Source organism: Microtus pennsylvanicus, chromosome 5, assembly GCF_037038515.1.
Source record: "Microtus pennsylvanicus isolate mMicPen1 chromosome 5, mMicPen1.hap1, whole genome shotgun sequence".
In the NCBI taxonomy this organism is placed as follows: Eukaryota; Metazoa; Chordata; class Mammalia; order Rodentia; family Cricetidae; genus Microtus; species Microtus pennsylvanicus.
Genome location: NC_134583.1, coordinates 93500815 through 93514375, shown reverse-complemented (window position 1 = coordinate 93514375; position 13561 = coordinate 93500815). Strand labels below are relative to the sequence as shown.

Below are 13561 nucleotides of genomic sequence, written 5' to 3'. Positions count from 1 at the left end.
CCCTGTGCTATTAATTATCATCAAAATCAACTTCTGAACTGTGAACTGAAAGCCACAAGGACATCTGTCTTCATGACAGCACACCGAGTGAGCAACTGTCAAAGTCATTCATGGTGTGTTGAATCTTTCCCACTTCTTCCTCTGCTGTAGGTTACTTTCCTAGTAGAGTCCAGGCATTCTCAGGACACCTCTGTTGTTGAGAAGCACAGGGGTCTGGACGTAGGTTAGAAGGAGAACATTAGTAGAGTTCTAAAGTTGTAGCAATGAATCAATATTAATAATCAAATATTATTAAATAGTCCCTCAAAACCTAAGGTTAAGATTACTACTATCATTATACTTTTTAAATATGGTGAAATGTTATAGCATCAATATTTCTATGACTGGGAATATTATTAGCAGTCAAGACAGTTCATTAAATACTACTTAAAAACAAGACAGGCCTTGCAAAGTCACTTTCTCTCATCTTCACGGGCTTCCCCAGCTTGTTGCTGTTCTCTGTCTAACACTTCGACATATAAGGATCCAGAACATGGACTTGAACATTACTTGGAGCTGGTGGGGGTTGGTGATCACACCCCACAGACTCCCAGCACTGGTTCTAGTCATGATTTTTCTGAGTTTCTGGAAGTTACTGAAATAGGAAGTACGGCTGCACTGACATGGTCACAGTGTGTACGCATTCCATCCTGCGTGGTAGTGAAAACTGAAAGAGGAAGAAGGGCTGGGGACAGTCAGAACTTCGCCAACAAAAACAAGGATCAGACCGAGAGAACCCAGCATTAAAAGCTCTTCGGATCCTGAGGGCCCAGCTTGGGAGGACTGGGAGACACAGGCACAGGTAGGCAATCCCAAAGAGGTTTCTGCCTGTGTAGTACTTTCTTTCTGGGACTTTGATAAGGGGAACCGCTAATGCTCAAAAAAGCGCTGGAGACACTGGGGCACTTCAGAACTTAATGGGAGAAGGGAAGAGGCATCTGGCTTACCTCTGTCCCTGTTCTTTCTAGCTGCATAATCTTGGTGGTCACCAACCTATGGCCACATGACTATTGGGAGCAGAACTCTTGCACCTGCAAAGGTTCTCAGGCCATTCACTAACTGGGCAGCCTAAGGGCTGAGAACAGCACAGAGAAAAGAGAGCCAAGCTCATGTTTTCCTCTTGGCTTAGCTGCTACTCATTAATCTATTGATATTTAAATTATCATCTGCTACCCCATAAGCCCTCAGTCAGCACCCTGCTGACCACTCAGGACATGACCTGGCAGGGCTTCTGGTTCCACAGCCAGGCTCTGCCACTTCCACATAGATTTGAATTAAGTATCTCTGTCGTTCTGTTAACCAATGAGACTCAGAAGTCAGAGACTGGGGTGAAAACCTGCTAGCACACAGAGACTGACTGAGTAGCAACTGGCTGACCTTTCTTTTTGGCCAGAAACACTGCAAGAGAACAGTCCCTTCCCTCCTAGCTGAACCAAGAGGAAGCTCAAACTCCACTCCACACCTTTTCCTTCCTGTGTGTCATCTCTATCCAAGTTGCTGGCTTCTCTATGGCCAATTCCAGCCGACTAGTCACTGAATCTGCTCACAGATTAAAGGCATAACTTTATTGGGCAGAATAGGGAGTGTCAGAGTGTGATCAAAGTATTGTACAACGTCAACCTGAGCTCAAAAAACAATTCCACAGACAACTTGGTCCTTCCAACTAACAAGGACTTGTGTCTGACCTTGAACCTCAGGGTATGACTTCCTGAGTTCTCACACCGCTGCATTCAGCTGCTTCTCCATACTGAAGAGACTCAGACACAGGCTGCCATTGGCAGAGGGGGAAACAGGGAGAGCCAGAGAGAACTGGGGTGCAGTACCCAACTGTGTATAGGCAACTGATTAACAATAAGTACTTTAAATATTATTTAACATTGATTTTATGCCACTGAACAAAGTGTAAATTACTTCCACACATAATCTAACTTTTGACTCTGGATTTTCTTTCTGATTATGATTTTATTATTTGCAGAAAGGATTTTTTCAAGGATTAAAAACACTACACGATCACTTCTATGAAAATATGACAAAATATAAAGGGCTAATTCTATACGTGGTACTATTAGACTCACAAAACTAACAAATGGTATTAAGTATTTTGAATGGTTTGTAGCAAGAACTGGAAAATTTTATGAATGCTGAATTTTAATATCTCATGACTAGAGAGTAACCTGAGGATGAAAGTTATCAGATAAAGAAAATTTACTTAAACTAGGCAGAACTGAGGAAAGAGCTGGAGCTACATTTTACAAATGTTGTGTGAACGTTTAGGTGTGGACCCAGGAACCCTGAGGATTCATGCTGTCTCTCCGTATGATGTGCTTATTATCAAAATTTTGTGGGGTGGGCCGAACATCATAGGGAAAGACCTCAGGAATTGAGGTGTGGTGTCTTTTATTTCTCCGAACCACCAGTTTCGTCTGCCAGAAGACAGGTCAAGAACATAGGGAGCTGCAATTCTGGAGGTGGTGGTAGACCCTGGGAGCATAGTTTGTTTTGTTTGTTTGATTGGATTTTATTGTATTCACAGTAAAGTATTTAGTTTTTAATTGAAATTTTATATAATATAGTCTAATCCTCCCTTCACATTCAACTTTATACCTTCTCTCTCTCTCTCTCTAGAAAGCAAATAGACAAATACAAACAAACAACCAAAAACAAAACCAATCAATCAAACAAACAAATCAACAATGACAACAAAATAGTACAATGAGCACAATTCTTTTTAAGAGCAAAGTGCATTTTCTCTTCCAGCCCTGGAAGCGCCATCATGATCCCACAAGTAGTGACCAATGAGACTGTCACAGTGATTTCACCAAATGGAGTTAACTTTCCCCAAACAGACAAACCTCAGCCAACCCACCAGATGCAAGACAACCTGAAGAAATATCTAAAGGCAGAGATCAAAGTGATTGCGGTAAATCCAACTCAGAACACTTGGAGTGGGTGGAGGGCAGAGCAGGAAACAGTGTGTCTGAGGACTAGAAATAGATTCGGGGAATGGAAAGCCTTCATGTTGACAAAGTGATCACAGAGTAGTCTGTAGACCAGTAGAAAACCCTTGGCAAGATGTATATATCTCTAAGACTTTCCACAGATTAACAAGTATTTTCCATTATTGTAAATATGGGTTATAGAGATTTTGTTGTTTAATTTTTTTATTTTTAGAGAGTACTTGGTAGTATTTTATTTTTGAAAATATTATAGATACATCCTTGGTGCTCACTGAGTATAAAATACCTTTCTCCCCTTTAGGCAGAGGAGGCAGCACAAAAAGACCACTGGATTTCCTCTATGTGTTCATTCCAGATTTATTAAAGGCACTCTTTGAGGGGAAAAGGAAGTGTATGAGAAAGAACATATATTTGTGCTGTGAGGAAAGATAAGGCTGTTTCTCAGTGTTGGCTGTTCTAACACTATCTGCATGGGCCTCTGAGTTACCCAGTTTCAGAACTGTTGTCCTTGCCTTGGGCATACCGTCATCTGGATTCCTTTGAAGTACATGCAACAAAAATTTTAAGATTGCTTGACCAAATGTAAAAGAACCGTGAGTCTGTGAGCTGAAGGAGGTCAGGAAGACAAAAGTGTCCTTCTCCTACAGAGGCTAGGTTTCCCTAGAAGGGACAGCTGGGCGGAAGCGGCTGTGGAGCTGGGCAGAGAGCCTGGCTCAGTGTGGTGTTCTGTGGGTTCTGGGAGATGTGGCACCCAGAGGTTTCCATTAGAATGTGCTCAGAGTGGAAGGAATTTCAGATTACTCTTCTTCCCACAAGAAGGAGCAGGAGACTTGTTAACTAAGGGCTTACAACTTAGCACCAGCCAGGAGATGCTGGGAAATTTCTTGAACATGAAAGGGGTTCATGAACAAAAGTACTTGAAGATGGCCTGAGGCTGTGGCAGGGCCACATCTCCTCCAGAAGGAACTTCCCTCACCTCTCAGCTATTACAGTGTCTGTGTGCTTACAGTGACGGTGTAGAAGGTGACAATTCATGAGCACCATGGGAGGCGTGGAGAGGTCCCACTTGTCATTGCTGGTTTTAATCTTCCATCTCTTTTCTTTCAACAGGCGATCCAGATCATGTGTGGTGTGATGGTGCTGAGTCTGGGCATCATCTTGGCATCTGCTCCACACACCACACACTTTACCGCAGTGATTTCTGTCCTGTTAAATTCTGCCTACCCATTTGTAGGAGCTGCATGTGTAAGTAGAGTTCTGTGGGCACAAGAACAGAGGATGCAGGCAGCAAGGCTTCTACTTTTAGGCTCTGGCTTTTTGAAGGCACTAAGGGTGATAGACTGGAAATTTCTCAGAAGCTGCTCCATGCCTGGGGTCAGGAGGACATGAAGGTCCTTCTCTCAGAGCACAGCTCCCCTCTAGATAGGTAGAGGAGACTCGTGCACAGGTGAGGTTTCCTGTCACTGTGACTTCCTGTCTGCCTACTACAGTTCAGTAACAATCCTTCCTTTCCTCATTTTATTTTCTGATGCCTCCACAGCTCCACCTTTTCCTCATTTTGTTCCAATGATTTCTGCCTTAGTCATCTCATAGCAAGACACCGTCTGATTTCACCAGTTTTTCACCAGTGTCCTTTGCCCCGGGTTTCATTCAAAGACCCTGCATTCCCCCAGCTGTTCTGTCTCCAGAGCCAGATGGACAGATGTGAGGCACAGGTCCCTAGCATCACAGAGATAAAGACTCAGCATTTATTTTATGTGGATAGGCTACTTAACTTTAGAATAGAAATTACAAAATTTCTTTACCTTTTTTAAGTTTATAAAGAATATTTGCTTCTTGATTTTCTTTGATTTATTGGATAAGAGAAAGTAATTTTTATTTTTATGAACCTTGTTAAGGATTTCTCACCATCCAACTTTATGCTTCCTTTGTTCTCATTACCTTAGTTTGTAGAACCAGCCACTGAGAGTGCTATATCTTGACTTCTGTGTTTGTTAATATCATCCCTTTTTTAAAGAACTAAAACAAGTACAATTTTCTCTCAAAGTATTATAAAAATCTGAGAGTAAGAAATTCATTTAGTACACCAGCATCACCTAGACACCAGGATGACAGTATGATATTAGCCATGAGCATGACAAGAAATGGAAAGTATGGACCAACATCCTAACAGAAGGTAGCTGAAAACTCCTCCCTAAGATTCTGGCAGACTGACAATTGCAAGTTAAAAAGATACTTTAACAAGTTCAAGTGAGAGTCACTGAGAGAAGTTTGCCTGGTTGTTTTTATGAAAATCAGAGTGGCATCGCTCTTTTAATGAAGTGGGGACAAACCCCATGGCTATTTTCCATTCTTGCTCCCTGTAGACCAATGCTTCAGAATCTAAAAATTATCTAATTTCAAAAAGTCCCTTTCCATTCAACAAAATCTGTTTTTACCACCTCTTAAGTCTTTATTTAGTTTATGGAATATAATTCTATTCTTATCTACCTTTCTTGTGTTTTCTAAATCGTATGTGAGCAAAGAGACTGCTCTGAGATCATAAGTGTAACCTTGGTCATTTGGTCCTTGAGGCTTTTACCATGGAGGTTTGTCATGAACCCTAGAGAGTGACACTGTCGTCACTTTGTATAAAGAAATTGACCTGACAGCATTTTCCTCCTGTCTGAGCAGTTTATCATCTCTGGAATTCTGTCAGTCATCGGGGAGACAAAGTCAACCAAGTTTTTGGTGAGTACAAGAGCCTTAACCCTGACCTGATGAGGATGAAAGCCAGGGAGCACCCTTCAGGGCCCTGCTTTTCACACTGAAGTTACAAATAAGATCTTGCTCTGTTTATGAGCTGATTATGGGTTCTCCATATTCCTATATAGAGCACATTCTTCTTATCACAGTGACCAAAATAACAGTGTACCTTATGCCTGAGACCACTGCCAAGGAATGTCATGTAAAACTATGTTCTTATGATTCCATTGTGCAGACAACAGGCTACGATGATTAATGTTGATCATCAACTTGACCTGACAGGAAGCACCTTGGAGATTAAAAAGCATACCTCTGAGGTTGTTCTATTTCCAAAATGTGATAGGGTCATCCCTTAGGATAAAGACTCAGAAGGACCGAGATACTGAATCTGTATCATTTTGTTGCTCAAGTTGTTTATGTGCAGTATTTTGTCATAACAATGAAAAGTCTAACATAAAAACTTTTAAATTTTACTCTTCAGTAGTTAAGTTATGGTCCTTATTATTTTTTTAAATGTTTATTTATTATGTATACAATATTCTGTCTGTGTGTATGTCTGCAGGCCAGAAGAGGGCACCAGACCTCATTCCACCATGTGGTTGCTGGGAATTGAACTCAGAACCTTTGTAAGAGCAGGCAATGCTCTTAACCTCTGAGCCATCTCTCCAGCCCCCTATGGTCCTTATTTTAAAAAGTTGTATTTGTTGTGGATATACTATATAATCTCACCACTTCAAATGCATGAACAACCTCAGACAAAATGTTCACATGAGAATCATCTTTCATTTATATTTCCATAAGGGTAATGCTTTTGCTGGGCTTGAGTAAACATTTTTGAACCAAGAAGCAGAATAGTTGAATCATGAAAGTCTCAATAGTTATTTGTTTTGACCAAGAATTCAGCTTTATCTACTTTTAACTTATTCCCGAGGAATGCTGAAGTCAATGGGAGAAGAAAGATGGACTATAGGAAGAAACTTTTGAGATATGTAAAGATTCACCTAGCCATCAGTCAACTCACGTTCCTCAAGGAGTTGACTCAGGAAGTCATGGGACAGAATGCCATGTGATGCATTCAACAGCTTAGGGACTTAATTGTTAAGATCTGACTAAACCAATCTCTCCAATACACAGAGTATTGATTACTTTTCTGTTGCCATGGTCAAATTCCAGGGGTAGAAGCAACCAAGGACATAGGTAGTCTCTAGATAGAATAAGAATGAAAGACACTTACCTATGCTCAAGAATGATCTTGTCATCCTGTGTGTGGAGCCTAAAGAAGATAACCAACTAGAATACACCTAGTCTGTTCTAGAACACACAAGCAATATCCTGATTGCAGCTGTTGTTAGAGGAGTCCAAGAGTTTGACTTTAGTCACTGTTTGTGTGAAGTAGCACCCAAAATGCCAAATTTTGATGGCTTATACAATTGATCTAAAATATAAGTGTGCTGAAATTAAGTCACACACCAGTGTAAGACATCCGGGTACACCCTGGAAATTCTTACCTCTAATTATACCCTTTAGACAGATCTTAGCTCAATTTTCACTTTCTCTATGTTGAGGAAGAAAAGAAGTCATTATTGAGAAAAGTTTATTTATTTTGCTGACACTATAAATGTAGAGATGAATCCAAAGTGAGCTTTGGAACTGAGTACTCAAGAACAATGAGAGTAAAGGAACTCTGGCACCATGGCCTCAGTTTATCAATATCTAGTTTCCTCCTGCTTCTCTCTGCCCCACTGTTTCTACAAGTGACAACATCCTTTGTCACATGTCTAGATTTCTGCCTACAGCCATCCCAACGTGGCCCCAGTTGCAGCCAATCCTAAGCCTTTTCAGACTGCAAAGTCTACCTGACACTGAGAAGAGTCCCCATAATCACCTTTCTTAGAGGTTCTGAGATCTCACAGCATCATCTGCCTGGGGATCAGGTCTTTAATATGCGTGTCTCAGGCCACATCAAATCCAAACTACAGTGCTGACAATGTTGAGGGACAGGGAACACACCTGGTATCTGCACCTCCTCCTTTGCTCCCAGTGTCTTGAGAACTTTCCAATTTTGCATTATGGGGTTCCATTAAAAGTCATGGTTGATGGGTGATTTTGCCAGGGGGATTATTTTATTTCTTTTCATTGTAATCCTAGTCATCCACACAATTACCAGTTACATTTTGGTTTGTATTTTTCTAGTCATTCTGTAGGGCCAATACAAATGATAGAGGTTGTTTAAAGTGATCTGATCAAATAACATCTAGGAAATGGAGCCTAGGATAAATAAAGAAAAAAAACCTACGGCCTCTCCTCTGTCTAGTGATCACAACTATGAGTTAGGGAGATGGAGAAACAAATCATTAATCTTTCAGCCGCTAAGAAAGACCAATAAAGAGAATTGGCTCAACTTTGTGGGAAAGAGGTATAAACGAATCCTGTTGCTCATTTCAGGTAGAGGGCAGCCTGATTACGAACATCCTGAGTATTTTATTTGCTTTCATGGGCATCGTTATCATCTCTGTCAGCCTGGCTGGTTTGCATCCTGCCTCAGAGCAGTGTGAGCAGAGCAAATTTCTTAGACCAACCGAGCATTATTTCTACCGCCGTCCCCTCAACAACAACGACTGCCCTAGCACCAAGAATGTTCTGACTGTGAGTATTCCTCAAGGCTCACGTAGCTCTTGGAAAAGAGTCGTCTTCCCCTAGTTTTTGAAATCCTTTCACCCTGTCTGGTTTGACATTTTAGGGAATAAAATAAACGTATAAATAACCAAAGTAATAAGCATGGAATTCAAAATCTAGAATAAGAGTTACATGGTAAAAGCAAGGAATCAAAGGAAAATTACCAAATAATATAGGTGATGAAACTGTAAATCTTGTTATTAGAGTTTCTTAAGAATTGAAAAAAAAGTTTCAAATTTAAAAGCATAAATTATGAGAGACCAAGAGCCTCGACCCATAGATTGGTGAATTTAGATAGCAAAATATACCTGCAAGGCTCAGGTGGTGTGGAGACACAAACGAGGAAACCTGGTACGTGTGTGTGATACAGGGTGAAGTGGGCTGAGTAAACTTCAGCCAAGAACTGAGAGATGGAGAGTGGGAAGTGCAGCGTTACATGCCAGGGCCTCTACTCCAACCTGTGATCACAGTAACCAGGGTCACGCCTGTGTGGAGGCAAGCTCATTGCTGCTTTCAGTACAGTTTAAAGAGACGAGATTACTAGATGAGAATATAAGAAATTCAGAGAAAAGGAGAACAGTGACTGACAGAGATGTGAGGGAACTCCATTTTACTGGGTAAAGTAACGCAGTATAATAACAGGAATAACATGCCTGTAGTTCGAACATCCAAGGACATACATTTGACCCTCCTCGCATAGAGAGAAAATAGAGTAAGATAACAATGAAGATACTGAAAAATATTCATTTCCTTATGACAATAAAAATAAGATAGAAAAAACTGGAACATGACCAGAGAATCTCTGACCCTTATTGAGCTGGGTTCAGTGTATCTTCCCTAATTAAGAAACCACGAGAAGAAAAGGTATATGCAAATAAGATGCAGAACAATGGAAGTAAATTAATATCTGGAGCAACTAAGCCTGATTTAGAAACCTGAAGCATTGAAGAGGAATCTGCATGGACCACAAAGTACGAGGGCATGATGGGACAGTTTTACATTGTAATACAGAGAATGGGTTGAATATATTTGCTGGAACAGTGTCTAGATAACAGAGGCATGCTCCAACACATACCTGTGTGTGGACAAAGGAAAAGTTTACAGAATGGCATTCATCTTCCTTAAAGTCAAGCAGTCTTCATTAAGAACACCTCAGGACAGAAGTCATGGGCTGTGTGTTATTAACCTAGGCCCTTCTTCGATTGGTTTGTGATGTTACAGACTGTAGAAACTGGACTGTTTCTCTGCCTTTTCTCATCACGCAAAAGGCCAAGGAAACACACCCCAAGGAAGAAGGTTCTATCGATGCTGACTTTTACAAAGGTGTTGCATTGTCAGAACCTCAGTAACCCTCACAAGTCTCCTGGAGGAATTGTGACACACGTGTAAGAAGTGAGCAGACAGAAGACAGAGAAGCAGAGACTTGCCCAACCTAGGAGAGCCAAGAGCAGGAGCCCCTGACTCTGTCCTGGCTCTCACTACACCCCTCTGCCCCCTCGCTGAGTGAACAGTGTAGTCAGGGACCCTGCCCATGTCAGGCGAGAAGCAGTGGCTTGAAACAGCTTTGGTTTAGTTTGGCTTCCATCCACTTCCCCTCAGGGAAGGAAGAGCTCAGGCCTTGATCTAAGCCTGGGTTTGGAGGGATCCCTTTCCCTTCTTCATGGTGTCCTCTCTTCACTCTCTGACGGTGGAGATGGTTTCCTCTCTATAGTCACTTCCCACCAAGGCTTCTGCTGGCTCAGTCACCCCAACTTCTTCTCTCCTGAATTTAGGGAGTCCTTTCACTGATGCTGATCTTCAGTGTGTTGGAGCTTGGCCTGGCTATGCTCGCTGCCATGCTGTGGTGGAAAGAGGGTCACTCTGACTTCTCTCGGGTGAGTATGCTAGAGGCCTCCGGGAATCTTGTCTTTGTTCCTCTAGGATGTGCTGCCCTGTGCTGCCATGAATGACACAGGAAAATCAGTCACCATGACGTTAACGTCAGGGCATTTGGACAGTAAGATAGGGCAGTAAATGAAGGGGTAGAAGGCGATTGAGTAGCTGACGAGGATTATCTGGACATGAAAACAGGTGACCCTAACACATCACCTGCTTCTTTCCTTCCCGTTTGCAAAAAAGAAACTGAGGCTCTGAGAAGTTAAATGTATTTTCTGAAATTATGCTGAGTTTGCCTGTGTTCAGGATGCTGGAGCCTGGCTACCTCCCTTCTAAGTAGGCTACTTTCTCCTACAAAGACTAGTTTCATTACAAGCCTTGACTTGGTAAAGACCAATGACACACTTGAATGGATTCAGTCAGCATCTTAGCCTCTACTTCCTTCCTTCTGATCTTAAATTTTTCTTGCATCTCAGATGTTAAGCCAATGATGTTTAATAATTGCATATACCCCTTCTCAGCCAGCTCTGAATGCATGTCTTCAGTAATGAAACCAAAAGCTGTGCTCTGACCAAATCCTTAGTTAGAATGTTAAAATGAAGGTTAGATAATATACATCAAATATGTGCATAACTTAATAATGTGCTATTCTAATCCTGTAACATCTATAAATTCTATGTATGAATGAAATTCTGTCATATATATGTGTGTGTGTGTGTGTGTCTATGTATCTACCTTCCTATGTGCATATGTATATAAATGCTTGTGTGTGTATATATATATATGTGTGTGTGTGTGTATATGTGTGTGTGTGTGTATAATCATTTGTGTTCTGAAACTGAATATTTTCTTTATTCTAGAATGTGATTTTCCTGTCTCGTAACGCAAATAATGAATCCAGCATGGAATCAAAGTCACTTTGTAACCCTGTATATGAGCAATAATTAGTTTCTTGAGAATAAAAACAAATTTGGAAATATACAGCAGCATGATAATGCAGAAAATCAAACTATCAGAGGGCAGCAATGCTTATGCTTCCTAAAATATATTTGCTTAAAAACTGGATATTAGTAGTGCATTGAATAGGTGTGTTCAGTGACACGCTTGATTTTCATGGCTTTGCCTTCAGCCAAAGCTCAGACCTACAAACAGTGGCCTAAGAGCCCCAGATATTTCTTGGAAAATTAACAGAATGTTTTAGGAGATCTGGCGGAGCAAAGGGGCAACATTTTCTTGCCCCTTTAATTAACAAAAATAGGTACCATTTGATCCTTGTGTTCATAATTCCTGTGCTGGCATGGGTCTTTCATCATAAAAATTTTATTCTTAGTACATAGAGTCAAGTGACCTGCAATGAAGTCTGAAGAACTGTACATGTTATTTCTTTCTAAATAAAGTATTTTTCTGCTTTTATGACTATTTTTTAATGCTTTTTGTTGTTTTGTCTTTAAGCACAGATCAAGACCCCTGTGACAAAAACACATTATTTTTATATTCCTTTTATATTCCTAACCGACATGGGATAGGCAACTAGAAATAAATCTCTAGAGTGTGTGTGTGAGTGTGTGTGTTGTGTGTATGTTTTGTGTGTGTATGTGCGTGAGTGTGCATGTGTGTGTGTATTTAACTGAATGTGAAAGAACATTCAAAGTTAAGTGATTTATTTTGAGGTGACAGATAACATACTTATTTCTAGGATTACCAAGGAAAATAAGAGACATTTCTTCACTTCTTATAGGAGGCTCGACCGATGTCTGAGAAGTTAAGTGTATTGATTAGTCCTGTAGAAGATCTGAGTTCCACTACCAACACCCACATGTCAGCTCAGAAACATATGTAGCTTAAGGTTCAGGTGATTTGACATCCTCTTCTGACATTTGTGGGCACTAGACACGCATGTGGTACACAAACACACATCAACATAAAATATGCATGCAATATAAAAACTAATTAAATTAAATTTGTGGTAAACTATGGAAACGGAGAATGAGAATAAAATGAGGATCATATTGTCTAAGCCTTCAAGGTCTATTCGAGCCCACACTAGAGATTATTTAATCTTATTTTCTGCCTAAAAGCATTTGTAGAAGAAGACTGCCTTTCTTTGAGACATGTCCCCCTGCCCTTGCCTCCTGCCAGTCATGTGACTCATCTTGCTTCAGGAAAGGAAGGAAGGATGACCACCTAGAAATCAAAGTTGGTGTTTTCAGTGTTGCATCATTACATAGCTCAGTCGTCACTGTTAGCATCAAAATTTCCAAACCTCTTCTGAATAAGGAAAAATCATTACCAACTCTGCAGAAACTAAGAGGACTTAAGGTTACATAGTGAACACAGTTGTGCAAACAGTTTATACAAATAAGTGAAATGAGAACAAAAGTAGTAAGATAAAAATAATAAAAAGCAACCCAAAAATAATTACCATAAGAGAAATTAAACTATGAATGCTCATGTAAGAAGTGAAGGATGGGGTAAGAGTCACCAGAGAAACTCAGTCTCAGAGAGCTTCACAGGTGAATTAATTTCGATATTTAAGGAGAAATAAACCAATCATTTGCAAATGAATTTTAAAAGAGAGTGGGGTATTTCCATATTATTCTGTGGCTTTAGTATTCTGATATCAAAATCAGAAACAGTAGGTGAAATGATAGATATGGAAGAATTCACTCCTAGTGCTTACATCCATTCTGTGGTCCCGCTCTTGTCACAGTGACAATCACAACCTGGGCACAGATCACACCATGAGGGACCTCCTCTCTGCCTTCTCACAGTCAGCCCACACTGGCATTGACCGCATTCCTGTGACATCAGTAAGCTTTGAGCGTTAAGGTCTGTTTTTAAATTACTACTTCTTTCATAGCACTGTCAATAATTTATTAAGTTAGTGTTGGTTTAACTAACTTTTCTTGTTCATAAATAGTCTCATGTTTAAGACAAGCTGTAAAAATTTTTATACAAATTAAAATTTAAACATTTTCCTTCAAGTATTGTGCTTTGCCTTTTCTGTAAAAGTAAATTTTATTCTGCTATCATATTGTCTATTCTGTTGTTCTAATTTATATATTCGGACAGATGTGATGTGGTGAGATGTGTGTGTGTGTGTGTGTGTGTCATATTGTCTATTCTTGTGTCTAATTTATGTATTTAAAGAGTTTACACATTAGTAAATATCTGTCTATCTATCTAAATATCTATATATATCTGTAAAATATATACTCATTACCTGGGGGGTTTCTTTTAAAACTATGAGACTTCAACTCAGGTACACA

General features: G+C 40.2%; 1 protein-coding gene across 1 annotated transcript; it reads left to right on the top strand.

Annotated features, from left to right (window-relative positions):
• Positions 1-723: 723 nt before the first annotated feature.
• LOC142850245 (membrane-spanning 4-domains subfamily A member 6B-like) lies at positions 724-11705 on the top strand. Its single transcript, XM_075973548.1, has 7 exons — positions 724-841; positions 2797-2959; positions 4107-4241; positions 5670-5726; positions 8187-8387; positions 10190-10291; positions 11153-11705. The coding sequence occupies exons 2-7, from the start codon at positions 2813-2815 to the stop codon at positions 11234-11236; spliced, it is 726 nt and encodes a 241-aa protein (XP_075829663.1). The 5' UTR covers positions 724-841; positions 2797-2812; the 3' UTR covers positions 11237-11705.
• Positions 11706-13561: the final 1856 nt, after the last annotated feature.